The sequence below is a fragment of the Gymnodraco acuticeps genome, unplaced genomic scaffold, assembly GCF_902827175.1.
Source record: "Gymnodraco acuticeps unplaced genomic scaffold, fGymAcu1.1, whole genome shotgun sequence".
NCBI classification, from domain to species: Eukaryota; Metazoa; Chordata; class Actinopteri; order Perciformes; family Bathydraconidae; genus Gymnodraco; species Gymnodraco acuticeps.
The window spans coordinates 13778-32006 of NW_022990770.1; the positions used below are offsets into that span (position 1 = coordinate 13778).

Below are 18229 nucleotides of genomic sequence, written 5' to 3' on the forward strand. Positions count from 1 at the left end.
CCTCCCCCTTATATATCACCAACTGCAAAAATCACAAAGGCACCATGTGACTACACACACACACACACACACACACACACACACACACACACACACACACACACACACACACACACACACACACACACACACACACACACACACACACACACACACACATGATCTTTGACAGGAGCTCTGTTAATGGCTGACAACAGGCTTCCATTTTGTTTGGCTTAGAGAGCTTATACAATACATGGATGGACAGATAGGGGCTGAACAGAGGGATATGTTCTCTGTTAAAGGTCTACATTTGAACTTCTACATACTCTTCATTGCTGTCTCATTTTCACCAGGTCTTGTGGCGCTCTCAAACGTGACAGCTAAGGTGGCAAATTCTCTTAAAAGCAGAAATTGTTGATATTTAGGGTCAGTTTTCTGGCTTTCTATAGACAGAGGAAGAAAGTATTGTTTCTGAGGTTTGGACCATCAAGTAAAAAGTGAGTTCAGGGCAGAGGAAGGAACAGACAAAATAAGCATAACACATCACAAACATATCAAGTAGACACAACCATCTAGAGACATTATATTGGAGAGAAGACAGACATCTCTTTGGCAAACACACAAGAAAACCATCTATTTTACTACTTGTCGGTGGAACGATTGGGTATTTTTGGATTTTGTCATGAACCAGTTTTGTATCGCCAACAGTTATTATCTCCAGCGGGCATTTGGACGTTTTCATCGGTGTCTTTATCTGCAGCTAATCTTGAAAACTACTGTTCACCTCAGCCTAATATATGTTGTGCTCATTTCTGATTGTATGCTCAAGGAGATGTGTGGTTGCAGAGATTCACAATTATGAAAATGTAACTTTTTACATTGACTGTTTTATGTCATTATTGGCTCATTAACTGCTTCAGTAGCAAAAGGCTAAAAAACAGTCCTGTTGTAATGGTCTCATTCCAACCTGAGTATCTCAGATGAATTCAATGTATGAAATGATCCACTAATGGTAGGGCAGGATAGGAGAAAAATAAATTCCTGTTTTTGTTATTTTCAGCGCAATCTTGACTGTGAAGTGACAACTGAGTGAGATTCAACCCCTTTTTAGTTTGGGAGCGGTGAGGAAGACACACCTGGTGGAAATGTGCACCCTGCCGAGTGCACTTTGGTGTGAATGTTTTGTATGCCGACTTTGGCATTGTAATCTTTACAGCCACCACATAGAGGACAAATTAAAGATTTGTATAATAATCAAGGGTTTTAGATATTGGTGCAACATTCACGCGTTGGGGACACTGGTGCATAAGGTGATACTGGTGAAACACTACAACCCATTTAGTGAAGTTGATATCATTATTTTCTAACATTCGCCTTGTCTTTACCAGATGCAACAGCAGGAACTGGCTCAGGTGAGGCAGCGAGAGGCTAACCTTACAGCACTAGCCGCCATCGGACCCCGAAAAAAACGTAAAATGGATTCACCGGGGGCCACACCATCAGGGACCGAGGTAAGAACTGCACTCACTTAAAGGTCCCCTATTATACTGTTTTTCATCAATATATCACAGGTCTCAGATATATACAGAACCTGTCTCTGATTGGCTGAAACACCAAACAGATCATTGCAGCATTACCCATAATCCCCTATGTTTCAGTCCTGTTTCCAAAGTGCTGATTCTCTGTCTGTTACTTTAGATGAAAATAAGGAGCCCCTCCCCACGCCCCTCTGAGAGAGATTTGGTTACAAAGAACTCAATGGTGCTCTAGGAGGAGATTCAGGTGATAAGGTGGGGGGGGGGGGGGGTCACCTTGGTTGCTGATTGGCTAATGGTTACACAAGACAACACATCGTTATGACATCATAAAGTGGCCAAAATCTGATCAGCTCATTTTCAGACAGGTTTTTATAGAAATTGATCAAAAAGAGAGAGAATCTTTGTTCCTGAAACTTTCAGAGTCTCTTTCCACAGAGGGGACACATGTTGATGTAGAAGAGACATGAAGAAGAGGGGACACATGTTGATGTAGAAGAGACATGAAGAAGAGGGGACACATGTTGATGTAGAAGAGACATGAAGAAGAGGGGACACATGGTGATGTAGAAGAGACATGAAGAAGAGGGGACACATGTTGATGTAGAAGAGACATGAAGAAGAGGGGACACATGTTGATGTAGAAGAGACATGAAGAAGAGGGGACACATGTTGATGTAGAAGAGACATGAAGAAGAGGGGACACATGTTGATGTAGAAGAGACATGAAGAAGAGAGGACACATGTTGATGTAGAAGAGACATGGGGAAGAGGGGACACATGTTGATGTAGAAGAGACATGAAGAAGAGGGGACACATGTTGATGTAGAAGAGACATGAAGAAGAGGGGACACATGTTGATGTAGAAGAGACATGAAGAAGAGGGGACACATGTTGATGTAGAAGAGACATGAAGAAGAGGGGACACATGTTGATGTAGAAGAGACATGAAGAAGAGGGGACACATGTTGATGTAGAAGAGACATGAAGAAGAGGGGACACATGTTGATGTAGAAGAGACATGAAGAAGAGGGGACACATGTTGATGTAGAAGAGACATGAAGAAGAGGGGACACATGTTGATGTAGAAGAGACATGGAGAAGAGGGGACACATGTTGATGTAGAAGAAACATGAAGAAGAGGGGACACATGTTGATGTAGAAGAGACATGAAGAAGAGGGGACACATGTTGATGTAGAAGAGACATGAAGAAGAGAGGACACATGTTGATGTAGAAGAGACATGGGGAAGAGGGGACACATGTTGATGTAGAAGAGACATGAAGAAGAGGGGACACATGTTGATGTAGAGGAGACATGAAGAAGAGGGGACACATGTTGATGTAGAAGAGACATGAAGAAGAGGGGACACATGTTGATGTAGAAGAAACATGAAGAAGAGGGGACACATGTTGATGTAGAAGAGACATGAAGAAGAGGGGACACATGTTGATGTAGAAGAGACATGAAGAAGAGGGGACACATGTTGATGTAGAAGAGACATGAAGAAGAGGGGACACATGTTGATGTAGAGGAGACATGAAGAAGAGGGGACACATGTTGATGTAGAAGAGACATGGAGAAGAGGGGACACATGTTGATGTAGAAGAGACATGAAGAAGAGGGGACACGTGTTGATGTAGAAGAGACATGAAGAAGAGGGGACACATGTTGATGTAGAAGAGACATGAAGAAGAGGGGACACGTGTTGATGTAGAAGAGACATGGAGAAGAGGGGACACATGTTGATGTAGAAGAGACATGAAGAAGAGGGGACACATGTTGATGTAGAAGAGACATGGAGAAGAGGGGACACATGTTGATGTAGAAGAGACATGAAGAAGAGGGGACACATGTTGATGTAGAAGAGACATGAAGAAGAGGGGACACATGTTGATGTTGAAGAGACATGGAGAAGAGGGAACACATGTTGATGTAGAAGAGACATGAAGAAGAGGGGACACATGTTGATGTAGAAGAGACATGGAGAAGAGGGGACACATGTTGATGTAGAAGAGGGGACACATGTTGATGTAGAAGAGACATGAAGAAGAGGGGACACATGTTGATGTAGAAGAGACATGAAGAAGAGAGGACACATGTTGATGTAGAAGAGACATGGAGAAGAGGGGACACATGTTGATGTAGAAGAGACATGAAGAAGAGGGGACACATGTTGATGTAGAAGAGACATGAAGAAGAGGGGACACATGTTGATGTAGAAGAGACATGAAGAAGAGGGGACACATGTTGATGTAGAAGAGACATGAAGAAGAGGGGACACATGTTGATGTAGAAGAGACATGAGAAGAGGGGACACATGTTGATGTAGAAGAGACATGGAGAAGAGGGGACACATGTTGATGTAGAGGAGACATGAAGAAGAGGGGACACATGTTGATGTAGAAGAGACATGAAGAAGAGGGGACACATGTTGATGTAGAAGAAACATGAAGAAGAGGGGACACATGTTGATGTAGAAGAGACATGAAGAAGAGGGGACACATGTTGATGTAGAAGAGACATGAAGAAGAGGGGACACATGTTGATGTAGAAGAGACATGAAGAAGAGGGGACACATGTTGATGTAGAGGAGACATGAAGAAGAGGGGACACATGTTGATGTAGAAGAGACATGGAGAAGAGGGGACACATGTTGATGTAGAAGAGACATGAAGAAGAGGGGGACACGTGTTTGATGTAGAAGAGACATGAAGAAGAGGGGACACATGTTGATGTAGAAGAGACATGAAGAAGAGGGGACACGTGTTGATGTAGAAGAGACATGGAGAAGAGGGGACACATGTTGATGTAGAAGAGACATGAAGAAGAGGGGACACATGTTGATGTAGAAGAGACATGGAGAAGAGGGGACACATGTTGATGTAGAAGAGACATGAAGAAGACGGGGGACACATGTTGATGTAGAAGAGACATGAAGAAGAGGGGACACATGTTGATGTAGAAGAGACATGAAGAAGAGGGGACACATGTTGATGTTGAAGAGACATGGAGAAGAGGGAACACATGTTGATGTAGAAGAGACATGAAGAAGAGGGGACACATGTTGATGTAGAAGAGACATGAAGAAGAGGGGACACATGTTGATGTAGAAGAGACATGAAGAAGAGGGGACACATGTTGATGTAGAAGAGACATGGAGAAGAGGGGAACACATGTTGATGTAGAAGAGACATGGAGAAGAGGGGACACATGTTGATGTAGAAGAGGGGACACATGTTGATGTAGAAGAGACATGAAGAAGAGGGGACACATGTTGATGTAGAAGAGACATGAAGAAGAGAGGACACCTGTTGATGTAGAAGAGACATGGAGAAGAGGGGACACATGTTGATGTAGAAGAGACATGAAGAAGAGGGGACACATGTTGATGTAGAAGAGACATGAAGAAGAGGGGACACATGTTGATGTAGAAGAGACATGAAGAAGAGGGGACACATGTTGATGTAGAAGAGACATGAAGAAGAGGGGACACATGTTGATGTAGAAGAGACATGAAGAAGAGGGGACACATGTTGATGTAGAAGAGACATGGAGAAGAGGGGACACATGTTGATGTAGAAGAGACATGAAGAAGAGGATTTTGCAGTGACTTTTACGGCTATATATTTCTGGCAAAATCCAGTTTTATTTTCACCATTAACTTTTGCAGAAGTCTTTCTTTTTATTCTTTGCATTTGTGAGGATGACATATTGGCCTAACTCTCTTCATCTGACTTTGACTCATCCCTCTAACCAGCCTTCTGCTGATACTATAACAACAAACACATCTCACCAACTGGGCTTTCTGCTAAAAAAGATAATCTTACATAACGTATTTATCAGTTTAGATTTTCTTACAGCAAACTTGTTTTTTGTGGACAGCTTTCAATGGTAATGTTCATGGCCAGGTGACCCCTAACTGTAGTAAGTTCAAAAATGGAGGGTTGCTAGATATGCAAAAAAAAAAATGAGTCACAGAGTATCCATCTCTAAGATAGTGACTACGAAATCCATCACTGCAGGTAAAGCAGCCGTATTAAAACCCAACTCCTGGAAGGTATAAGGTTGTTACGCCTCTTAAGCATGAGGCTTTTTGTTTTTGAATGCAGGATATTCTCCTGAATCTGATGTGTTGTCTTGTGTCGACTTTATTTTGCACAGAATCCTCTTCGCTTCACTTGTCTGAAGGTCACGGTTTCTCGGAGACTTCCTGACATTATTAACATAAGTGTATTGACCGACTTCGCACCTAGGACACACATAATCAATAATCTACAATAGACTGTGGTGTTGCAGTTAGAGATTAGGCAGGTTTTCTGGATGTCAAATATACAGACAGTCTGCTTTGTGTTCATTTGAACCCCCATTTGTTCCCTGACAGCATCCCACCTTCTCTACCATGTTGCCTGTTTTATTTATCAACCTATCAGCTATCGTCATGAATTCTTTAAGGTTCAGCAGAACATCTCAATTATTTTCCCCAGATTTTGAAACAAGCTTATTACAGTCATCATGTGCATTTTAATAACCAAGTAAGTATTACAGTTATTCTTTAACGCACATCTTAACATCTCAAGCTCTGAGCTGAATGCAGAGGTTATTGGTTCAGGTATTATATACATTAATAAATACAGAATCCTCATAGATGTATGAATTAAATGAACAAATATCCATCCATCCATCCATCCATCCATCCATCTTCTCTCACTTATCCGTGGTCGGGTCGCGGGGGTAGCAGTTCCAGCAGAGAGCCCCAAACTTTATTTTCCCTAACGACATCAACCAGCTCTGACTGGGGGATCCCAAGGCGCTCCCAGGCCAGCGAAGAGATATAATCCCTCCACCTGGTCCTAGGTCTACCCCTTGGTCTCTTCCCAGCTGGACGTGCCTGGAACACCTCCCTAGGGAGGCGCCCAGGTGGCATCCTAACTAGGTGCCCGAACCACCTCAACTGGCTCCTTTCGACGCGAAGGAGGAGCGGCTCAACTCCGAGTCCCTCCCGGATGACCGAACTTCTCACCTTATCCCTAAGGGAGACACCAGCCACCCTGCGGAGAAAACCCATCTCGGCCGCTTGTATCCGAACAAATATCATCATTCCTTATTATTATATTACTAAACACAGCCATGTCTTTGTGTCCAATGTATCTTCTCCAACTCCTGTTAGAATAACACGTGGGTCTTTTGGTGGACTACCAATTGGCTTGTATTTAAATTATATATTAGTTTGACTTTTAAAGTTTTTATTGAGCAGTAAAAAAAAAAACAGGCTTTAAATATTGAGGTGAAAACACCATTGAGGTGCCTAATTCCTTCATGTTATGTAACGTATGTGAAATGAAGTCAGGATGTCAGAATACATACGAAGACACGGAGAGTGTCCCTGAGGGGGTTTGACCTTAACCTCTCCAAAGGTTTTTTCTTTGGCTGGCTATTCAGATGTCATGTCGAAAAATTGACAGTTTGACATGTTGTTGGCTCTCATGTTTACTGATAATATAGAGACATATTTTTGTTGATTTAACAAACGCAGCCTCTACTCTAGGGTCTATGTTATGTTGAAGGGGCTCATTTTCAGGTTCAGTATCAGTATGTAGTGTCTCTACATGTCTCCATGCTTTAATGTTCAAAAAGCTCTTTATTCTTCTCATACTGCCTGTGCTGCAGCACCTCTTTTCACCCTCTGTCTGAAACCAGAGCCCAGTCTGCTCTGATTGGTTAGCTGTCCGGCTCTGTTGTGATTGGTCAACCGCTTAGAAATGCCCCGCCCCTTAGCCTATCACGTACAATGTTGCAGATCGCTAGCCAATCCAGGGTGTCTGCGGGGTCTTCAAAAGTATTAAAAGTTGATAAATCAATTTAGCAAAAATGAAGGCTATTAAAAAGTATTAAACGGCATTTTTCAAGGTATTACATTTTGTAGCTTGTTTTCAATAAGTATATACATTTTCCAAAGAGGTTGTATTCCACAGTCTGCCTGAATGTAATCATTGCGTAGGTGTGTAGTGTGATTCTGTGTAGTTTATTGATGGCATCCCGTTGGGTTTGACGTCATCTGAACAGGACATCGCACGCTCACTGCTTGATAGCACGAAGCTCCGTTTACACCAGTTGCTAAGCAACATCGTTATGGGGAAATGCAAGTCTGCGTCCAAATGGTTGGAAGATAAGGAGGAAGGACAATCAATACTGTGTATAGTCAATGTGAGGTAAAGTGTGTCGCCAAGGTAACCGGTTAGAACTCCAAGTGGCGATGAGGTCTTAAAATGTGTGGAAAGGGTCTTAAAAAAGGTCTTAAAAGGAATTACATTTGACTTCAGGATTCCTGCATATACCCTGCTATAGAAGCGCTAATGTTCCATAGTGATGCCACCATTTTAAAGGACCCCTTTAAACCAGCTACTCCCAACAATCTGCATATAAAAATAGACACACTTACTAGACCGTAAACATGTCGTCCCCCATGTGGACATTTTTTACAGTTTCAAAGGAAGACAATTACACCGTTTTTTGTGTACTTTTCTATAAAAAATCAGTATAGATTTGAAGAGTCAGAACTTGGTTAGATTGTGTTGATCGAAGCGATGGCATATCAAATCATCCATCTTTACTGACTACGTCTTAGCCTCTCTTACTCTCAAATCTGCAGGTTATTAAAATACAGAAATGTGTAATCATCAGTTAGCATAGAGGAGCAGTACATTATTAGTTATACGTACATTGAGTATAGGAGAAGCAACATGACGGATTAGCATAGACATAAAATGGAATAAAATAGTGGGTAAAAGTCAATGAGGTGGAATTGCAAGGATAATAAGCCACAGCGTGTGACGGGGTGAACGGATGGTCATTGGGTTACTATCATCCTGCATTAAAACATTTCACCGTCCACATGAGCAAGTATTTAAATGTATTACAGCACCTCAGATGAGATGAGGCAGATGCTTTCATTGTATTACATATTTATGCGTCTTTGTTTATATTTAGCTGAGTCAGATCACTGATAAGATGTAGGATTCAGCTGCAGTTTGGCGTCTTAAGATCACTGATGGGTTGGCTGCAAAGTGTGCAACCTTATAAACTACTGTTTAATCATCTTAAAAGAGGTTGAAGATGAGCAAATATCCGCCTCTCTTCCCTAAAATGTTTAATGTTGAGAGTCATTGTGTTCCTAAAACATCACCTTCATGCTTAACCTTAAATATAACGTCTGGAAATCTGACTAGTTACCAACTCACGTCTGTTAATGAAGATGTTAGGAAGTATCTGGCGCGTGGTGACATACTCCCATGTGACTTGCCTGGTCTGTTCCTAATTAAGCTGAGCTGTGCTATTACAAAGTCTCCTGTTTGAGGAAAAGCAGCGACTTGAGGATCATATTTCTTAGTATGAAGTAGTCACGCACAGTTTCTGTACCAAGTTGCATTTTCCTCGAGGCGCGAGTAGAAAACATTAAAATCCCACATATTCATCTGTAAATATGATGAATCTAAAATAAGTCTGAATTTTGAATGTCAATTGGTCATTTTAATAACCTGCTTATCGAGTTGCTTCTTCACATCCTTCGCTTAGCAGCAATGTGCAGCAGAGGAGCAGAGTAATGCACCCGGTAAAAAGGCATAAATAACAAAATAAAAGCATTACTTCTGGTCCTTGAGTGCAGTGCCAACCTCTTTCCGAATGTTTTACCCTGATGGGCATTAGCCCGCGACCTTCTGCTGCATTACAACAAAGCTGCTTTCTCAAACTCCTCTCCCAAACGCAGTTACACAACATAAACATGAATATACATTATCTTCTATCCTATCTGTGTCTTAATGTCCTGTTTGTGTTTAATTAGAGAGGCATAACGAAGTGAAGTCACAGCGCGCCGCCTCCTCTGGAGTGATTGCGGAGGGGGCGGAGAAGGAATCTTAACTTATTTTCACTTCGTTTTCACCTCCTCACATTTCTTCATTTCACATGGGCTGGAAGCGCCCGCGGCGTTCTCTTTCCCTCCTCCAGAGCAAAGTGAATGTGACTTTTCTAAGGGGGTCACAGGATGCCTGGAGGCCTGTGGGTGTTTCTGGACTGCTGCCTGCTCTTAGCTTCACTGAGGGGCTTGTCATAGATTTCATCTCCACAGAAATGAGCCGGGGGGCCGTGGCCAGGAGCACAAGCAGCAGCCAACGTTATGAAGGGCCCATGCTGATTATTTCCCTCTGACATCGCATCCTGAGCTTTCCGCATTAATCCCAGACAAAGGCAGCCCTTCAGTGCTGTGCCAGAGCTCAAATTAGGAGGCAGATAATGGCCTTGTTGAGATCCCGCTCTGTTCACCGAGAGGCAGAAATCCTCCTCTTCGATATTCCTTTCCTTCCTGCTTGTTCTTCTCCTCATCAGACCACCTTTTTTTACCACCGTGTTTTCGGACTGTGACGGAATTCAGGTGACACAATTTCCCACCGTTCCCTGCAACCCGACCCCCAGCCCCCATTCTCCCACCTTTAATTTGATGGTGGCTTGGCCGGGCTCGGGCTCTGTGGCCACGGGCGGTGAAACTGATAGCCAGGCAAGACTGGGGAGTCTGTCTGCAGCCTGATCTAGTCTGCAGGAGGGAACAAAGGGGCCTTACAGGGCTCCGCAGGGTGGATTAGTTCTGAGGAGCCAATGGCTGGGGCTGCTGGCTGGCTCTCTAGAAGAGGGCCTGCTGTGGCCCCAGCGGTGGGTCACTGCACACACACACACACACACACACACACACACACACACACACACACACACACACACACACACACACACACACACACACACACACACACACACACACACACACACACACACACTGCAAACGAACCCCCTCCAGCTCAATCGTCCCCATCCCACAAGCCCATACCCTCCAATCAGCACACACAGGCTTTTGAAGTCCGGCACACAAAAGTCAAGGGTGAGCTACCTTGAAGAGGGTGGTGGGATAAAGGACGGAGGAAGGAGGAAGGAGGAAGGAGGATGGAAATGTGACGAATGCCCTCAGAACATTAGCTTAAAGATGTGGACACTAATGCTGCGGTGGCTTATTAAAAAGTATTGAGGAAATGGATATCTTAATCTGGAGTTCATGTTTGTAGGGGAAACTTGTGTGGGAAATGTACACAATCAAATGTTTATCAGTGCTAGAAGCTCATTTTCTGTCATTTGTTGGATGTATTTTGCAGCCAACAGTTGGTAACAGCTTATACAGTAGCTACATATCCAGCTGTATGCTCCTCTATAGCCACATGTATATTGTACAGGGAAGAGATACACATGGATTTAAATTCATCGTGGTTAGAAGAGTCTGTCTAATAGAGTTGTATTCACACTGATTATTCCTTCACACCCTTTATATTCTGTCTGTTCACACGTTAAACACCATTTGAACACTTTACTGTTTCATTTCCCCTCATCGATTACTCCGTGTTATGATCTCCTCTCTTCTCATTCGGTGCATCTTGTATTTACCGCGTGTCACACCGATAGAGACTCCTGCAGTACATCTAAGGTTAGCATTAAAGCTTCTCCTCTACGCACCATGTCCCGCAGTGTTAAACATGCTCAGAGCCTTGAAACATCCTTGACACATTACGAGCTCAGAGTTATCATCCCGGCACTCAGGCCATTTATCACATCAAAGCAAAAGCTTTGTTTGTTGACGTAAAAGCAACAATATCTGCTAAATTGCCCCAGTTCGTACAGGCACGCTGCCTTTCCTCCGTATCTTTCTCGACCAGCGAGGGACAAAGGTAGGCGAGCGATTTAATAGTGAGCACAGTCTAGTTTTCCATTTGAATTCATTTCACCTTCTTTCTTTGAGGCTGTAGATCAGAAAGAAGGAGTGAGAGGCAATGGGGAGAGAGGGGGAAAAGCACAAGGAAAACTGATGCCCTTTCCTCCAGCTAAATTAACAGGAATCACGTGGAAAACAATCTGAGTCTCCAATGAAGGAAGGAGGGGGGGGGGACCATTAAAATTAGCCCCGAGCTATGGACTGCACCCAATATCACTAAAGCTGCACTCACTACAGATGTGGAGGCTGGCTTACAGGCAAACTATGCTCTGTTCTATAGCTACAATTAAAATCAACCTCGCTGCCAAAAAATAGGAGGGGGAAAGAGGGGGTAGAAAGGCAGACATGGAACATCAAAGACAGATTGAAATGTGTAGTCAGTAATAAGAGTGGTCTCCAAGCCCCGAGGTTCTCCACGGTCCCCTTGTTAATGAGAAATTTTGACCTCTGGTTTGTAAGTTAAACTTGTAATCTCGGTTAATGAAGTAAATCAATCCCAACTCGGGAGTGTTCAGTGTCTCTCCCTTTGCCTTCTCCCCCGCCAACCTCCCCTCTGTCCTTCTTCTCTGGTGCTTTTCTTCTTCTGCTCCTGTGTCCCCTCCCAGTGTGCCGCCTGGGAGTAAAAAAAAAAAAAAACGGCCAGGTCTTCAACCAGACAAACAGGAAGCTGGCGGAGCACGAAGGGTTCCTGAGCTGCAGGGGGGGGCGTCGGGACTCAGAGGACGAGGACCAACCAGGCTGTTTGGTTAAGAAACACACTGGCCGAGTGAATATAGTGGAAGGGACAGCGTGGAGGAAATATCTCGCTCCTCCTCTTCCTTTCCTCTCTGCCCACAATCTGCTGGCGATAGTGTTTGGTTAAGAGAGTCCTGCCTGCTTGTTGGTACAGTAGGAGTTTACAGTATAGCCTCTTTCTTATTTACTACCACAACATCCCTCCTTCCTACTTTCTTCTTGCTCCTCTACAAAAAATAGGGCTGCACTATTAATCAACATTATATCGAAACCGCAATATGGACTTGTGCAGTATTAGAATCCCAGGAAGAAAGATAGATGGATAGATAGACAGTAGAGACGCTACATACTGATATACACCTGAACATCAGCAGGAGAGGACTCTTTAAAGTAGAGACACTACATACTGATATACACCTGAACATCAGCAGGAGAGCACTCTTTAAAGTAGAGACACTACATACTGATATACACCTGAACATCAGCAGGAGAGGACTCTTTAAAGTAGAGACACTACATACTGATATACACCTGAACATCAGCAGGAGAGGACTCTTTAAAGTAGAGATACTACACACTGACAAACCTGAACATCAGCAGGAGAGGACTCTTTAAAGTAGAGACACTACATACTGATATACACCTGAACATCAGCAGGATAGGACTCTTTAAAGTAGAGACACTACATACTGATATACACCTGAACATCAGCAGGAGAGGACTCTTTAAAGTAGAGACACTACATACTGATATACACCTGAACATCAGCAGGAGAGCACTCTTTAAAGTAGAGACACAACATACTGATATACACCTGAACATCAGCAGGAGAGGACTCTTTAAAGTAGAGACACTACATACTGATATACACCTGAACATCAGCAGGAGAGGACTCTTTAAAGTAGAGACACTACATACTGATATACACCTGAACATCAGCAGGAGAGGACTCTTTAAAGTAGAGACACTACATACTGATATACACCTGAACATCAGCAGGAGAGGACTCTTTAAAGTAGAGACACAACATACTGATATACACCTGAACATCAGCAGGAGAGGACTCTTTAAAGTAGAGACACTACATACTGATATACACCTGAACATCAGCAGGAGAGGACTCTTTAAAGTAGAGACACTACATACTGATATACACCTGAACATCAGCAGGAGAGGACTCTTTAAAGTAGATACACTACATACTGATATACACCTGAACATCAGCAGGAGAGGACTCTTTAAAGTAGAGACACTACATACTGATGTACACCTGAACATCAGCAGGAGAGGACTCTTTAAAGTAGAGACACTACATACTGATATACACCTGAACATCAGCAGGAGAGGACTCTTTAAAGTAGAGACACTACATACTGATATACAACCTGAACATCAGCAGGAGAGGACTCTTTAAAGTAGAGACTCTACATACTGATATACACCTGAACATCAGCAGGAGAGGACTCTTTAAAGTAGAGACACTACATACTGATGTACACCTGAACATCAGCAGGAGAGGACTCTTTAAAGTAGAGACACTACATACTGATGTACACCTGAACATCAGCAGGAGAGGACTCTTTAAAGTAGATACACTAAATACTGATATACACCTGAACATCAGCAGGAGAGGACTCTTTAAAGTAGAGACACTACATACTGATGTACACCTGAACATCAGCAGGAGAGGACTCTTTAAAGTAGAGACACTACATACTGATATACACCTGAACATCAGCAGGATAGGACTCTTTAAAGTAGAGACACTACATACTGATATACACCTGAACATCAGCAGGAGAGGACTCTTTAAAGTAGAGACACTACATACTGATATACACCTGAACATCAGCAGGAGAGGACTCTTTAAAGTAGAGACACTACATACTGATATACACCCGAACATCAGCAGGAGAGGACTCTTTAAAGTAGAGACACTACATACTGATATACACCTGAACATCAGCAGGAGAGGACTCTTTAAAGTAGAGACACTACATACTGATATGAACCTGAACATCAGCAGGAGAGGACTCTTTAAAGTAGAGACACTACATACTGATATACACCTGAACATCAGCAGGAGAGGACTCTTTAAAGTAGAGACACTACATACTGATATACACCTGAACATCAGCAGGAGAGGACTCTTTAAAGTAGAGACACTACATACTGATATGAACCTGAACATCAGCAGGAGAGGACTCTTTAAAGTAGAGACACTACATACTGATATACACCTGAACATCAGCAGGAGAGGACTCTTTAAAGTAGAGACACTACATACTGATATACACCTGAACATCAGCAGGAGAGGACTCTTTAAGTAGAGACACTACATACTGATATGAACCTGAACATCAGCAGGAGAGGACTCTTTAAAGTAGAGACACTACATACTGATATACACCTGAACATCAGCAGGAGAGGACTCTTTAAAGTAGAGACACTACATACTGATATACACCTGAACATCAGCAGGAGAGGACTCTTTAAAGTAGAGACACTACATACTGATATGAACCTGAACATCAGCAGGAGAGGACTCTTTAAGTAGAGACACTACATACTGATATACACCTGAACATCAGCAGGAGAGGACTCTTTAAAGTAGATACACTACATACTGATATACACCTGAACATCAGCAGGAGAGGACTCTTTAAAGTAGAGACACTACATACTGATATACACCTGAACATCAGCAGGAGAGGACTCTTTAAAGTAGAGACACTACATACTGATATACACCTGAACATCAGCAGGAGTGGACTCTTTAAAGTAGAGACACTACATACTGATATACACCTGAACATCAGCAGGAGAGGACTCTTTAAAGTAGAGACACTACATACTGATATACACCTGAACTTCAGCAGAATGGGGCCCCTTTAACAAAACAGATGTTTCCTACAAAGCTTCTTTAAAAATCACACCTTGATAATGTTTTAATGATAATTGCAATATCAGTTAAAGTAATCTCAATTAGTTATTCTTTTTTAAACGTGTAGCCCTATTTCCAAACACACAGTGGAATTTTTCAGTGGATGCTTGACCTTCTTTTGTTTTCATATTGAGCTCCACTTTTGCTCAACTATATGGACACTTCTCTTAAGTCCGCCGGGTGCATTGACATTAACCCCTGATTAGCCGTTGTTTTCATTTATTTCACCGCTTAATAAATGCAGGGTGGGAATTTAAAATAGAACGCAATGATTTTAGCATCACTTACATCAGGCTGTAATGAAGAGTAAGGATTCCTATGGGTTAGCCTTCTCTACATACTACATACATATGATTAAAGAGGGCACATAGAGGCTGCTATTGGTTTCGTTATGTCAAGAAGATTGTAATATTAGTTTGACTTTTCGTCTTAAGGCGGTTCTGTGTTTTCCAGCACGGACACAAAGGAGACGGAGTCGAGTCTTCAGAATAGTTACAGGGGCTCTTTGGCCGGGTGCCATGCGCTCTTAGAGCTTTAACACGGTGCACTTTGTCAACTTTCCTCCCTCCTGCTCAGTGCTCAGCATCGTGGATCCCACAAGTGGTCCATGCACTATGGTCTGTGGGTTAAAGCATTTAAAATGCAGCCGTAGCCTTAGCATTTAAATACAAAACATTTAGCTTTTTATTCTATCGTATGGAAAAGAGATCACCAAATGTAGTCCTAAATCAAAATGCACAGAGTATGCATGTTTCCAATAGAACTACTAGGTCTTCCAATACTTAGAAATATGACATTTTAACCAGGAAATAATCATTATTATACATTGAATTAAACATTTAAAGCAGGGGCGTCAAACTCATGGCCCGGGGGCCAAATCCGGCCCGCAAGAGCTTGCAAAGACTATAATACGTTTATTATACGGTTACATGCTACTTTACAGTATATCTATATATGTTCATTTTAATTAATTTATTATTTTATTTATTTATTATTTTTATCTTTGATTTATCCTTAATTTTATTAATCTGTGCTGTCCTGTTTTTCAATCTTACCCTGTTGCTGTTAAACTACTGAATTAATAAAGGTCCATCTAATCTTATCTTATTTTACAGAAGCATGTTGCCCATAAACTATATGTCCCACAATGCATCTCATTTTGTGACATGTGCACTGAAGAGACTTGCAATTATTTGCCCTAGACTTCTGCTTTCAGACGTATTGTTCATTACTAAGTTATTACCCTATCCGATAATAATCCAATTCAGAGGCAATAATGTAATATAATACATTATTGCATATATATTATGTATTTATATATGTATATTTATATACTTACAACCGGCCCTTTGAGTGCAACCATAATGCTAATGTGGCCCACGATGAAATTGAGTTTGACACCCCTGAATTAAAGTATTGCATTGTATCTTTTTTACTGTAGCTGCACACACATAGCACAAACCTTTATGAATTGTGTTTATGATTATTGATAGATGTCTTAAAATGAGTACCATATCATGTGTACCATATTCCAATTCCTACTTTAGTGTGTTAGCTTGATTAGATTAGATTAGATTACACTGTATTGTTATTGCACACAGTACAGGTATTAAAGGTCGGACTTCCTCACACACACACTCGGCGGGACGTTGCGAGGCTCGCTGCTGCGAGGAGCGGGACACTGTGAGCTGGCTCACTGGTGTGGGGTCGGCGAGACACCGCGGAACTCAGCCTGGGCACACACACAAACTCCCAGCCAGGCTGCGGGTGTGTGTGTGTTTCGGGCTGGGTTTCGCTATGTCTCGCTGTCTCGCAGACGGCCACTGGGCTCACAGGGAGGGGGGGGGCAGGAGCTCCAACAAGGCGTGTAGGACAGAGAGTGAATACACATACTATACAGAGATGCTGTATGAGAAACCAATGTGAGTTTAGAACATTGAACAATGTAAATCTATTCTAGTAGACCTCAACAATGGAATTATGATCAGTAGAAATGGCCATGACATGGGACCTTTAAGTCAACGAATGTAGTAGCATCTAACCAGAAGTGCAAAACAGCAGAAAGTGCAGATTTGTTCAAGTATAATATAAATATATATAATGATAATTAGCACTAAACATAAAGCCTAAGCTGATGGACATTTTAAAAGTTGTGCAGGTATTCCCAAAGGAAACTAGAGTGGAGCACATTGATTCATTTACAGTGTTTTAGTAGTTCGAACAGACCAACTCCGACATGATGCGTCTTCTTTAAACCAAAGCATTCAACAAAATAACATTTTTGAGGCAGAAGATTATTACATTACCTCCTGAGGGTGTACAACATTTATAGGCAAACCATCCGATAGTGGTAAAGGAATTTAAACCCAAAAATGTCAACACAACGGTTGCACTATAGAGGAAAAGTCGACATCATCAAAGTCAGGATGCTTCATCTCATTGGAACCATGCATGTTGTCTATGTATATCTGTCCATTCAGGAGATGGTGATACACATGTCCTCCTGGGGGGTGCTACAGGGAAAGTTGTGATCTCCAATTTCATTTAAAATTCATCCGCTGGTGACCATGGACATCATGGTGGTGCTGACTACCAGCAGAGATTATCCTCTGGGGAACATGAATGTTGAATTATTATAAAGATATTTTAGTCTGGACCATAACCAACACTGTCATTCATAAAGCCATGTGTTTAGTACACACACATTGTTTTTGTCATTTAATTTAAAATCTTCACGGACATGATGGAATATATTTTAGTATTTTAGTGAGTGTCTGAATAGCCTGTTTGCTCCACAGTCTCTGTTCTCCTAACCAGTCAGCGTGTGTGGTTTTGATGATTTACTTTCTGACATGTTTGTATCTCGCTCTCTGCACACGATTTAAAATATGTATGGGAGAGCATACTGTAGCCGCCACGATTGTATTTTAGCTCTTGAATGTATGGTAACTGTCAACTTGACTCATCATCACCGGCTGTAATGTATTCATTCATGGAAGGCGGCTGAAAGAACCTCCAAGATCTGTAACACACACACACACACACACACACACACACACACACACACACACACACACACACACACACACACACACACACACACACACACACACACACACACACCACTAATTTAGGTGAAATGTTCCATTTAGTCACAGTTACAGAAAAAAAGAGAGTAATTAAACATGTTCAGTGAAGGGCTGAGGATTCCTTCGTATGTCTAAC

The 18229-nt window shown here is 42.2% G+C and overlaps 1 protein-coding gene across 1 annotated transcript in view; it reads left to right on the top strand.

Annotated features, from left to right (window-relative positions):
* The first annotated feature begins 1330 nt into the window (after window positions 1–1330).
* The window catches only part of LOC117556917 (transcription initiation factor TFIID subunit 4-like), a 43406-nt gene continuing 26507 nt past the window's right edge, over window positions 1331–18229 (top strand). The window contains exon 1 of the mRNA XM_034232514.1: window positions 1331–1493. Coding sequence (XP_034088405.1) covers window positions 1371–1493 — 123 coding nt within the window. The 5' untranslated portion in view covers window positions 1331–1370. The remainder of the gene's footprint in view (window positions 1494–18229) is intronic.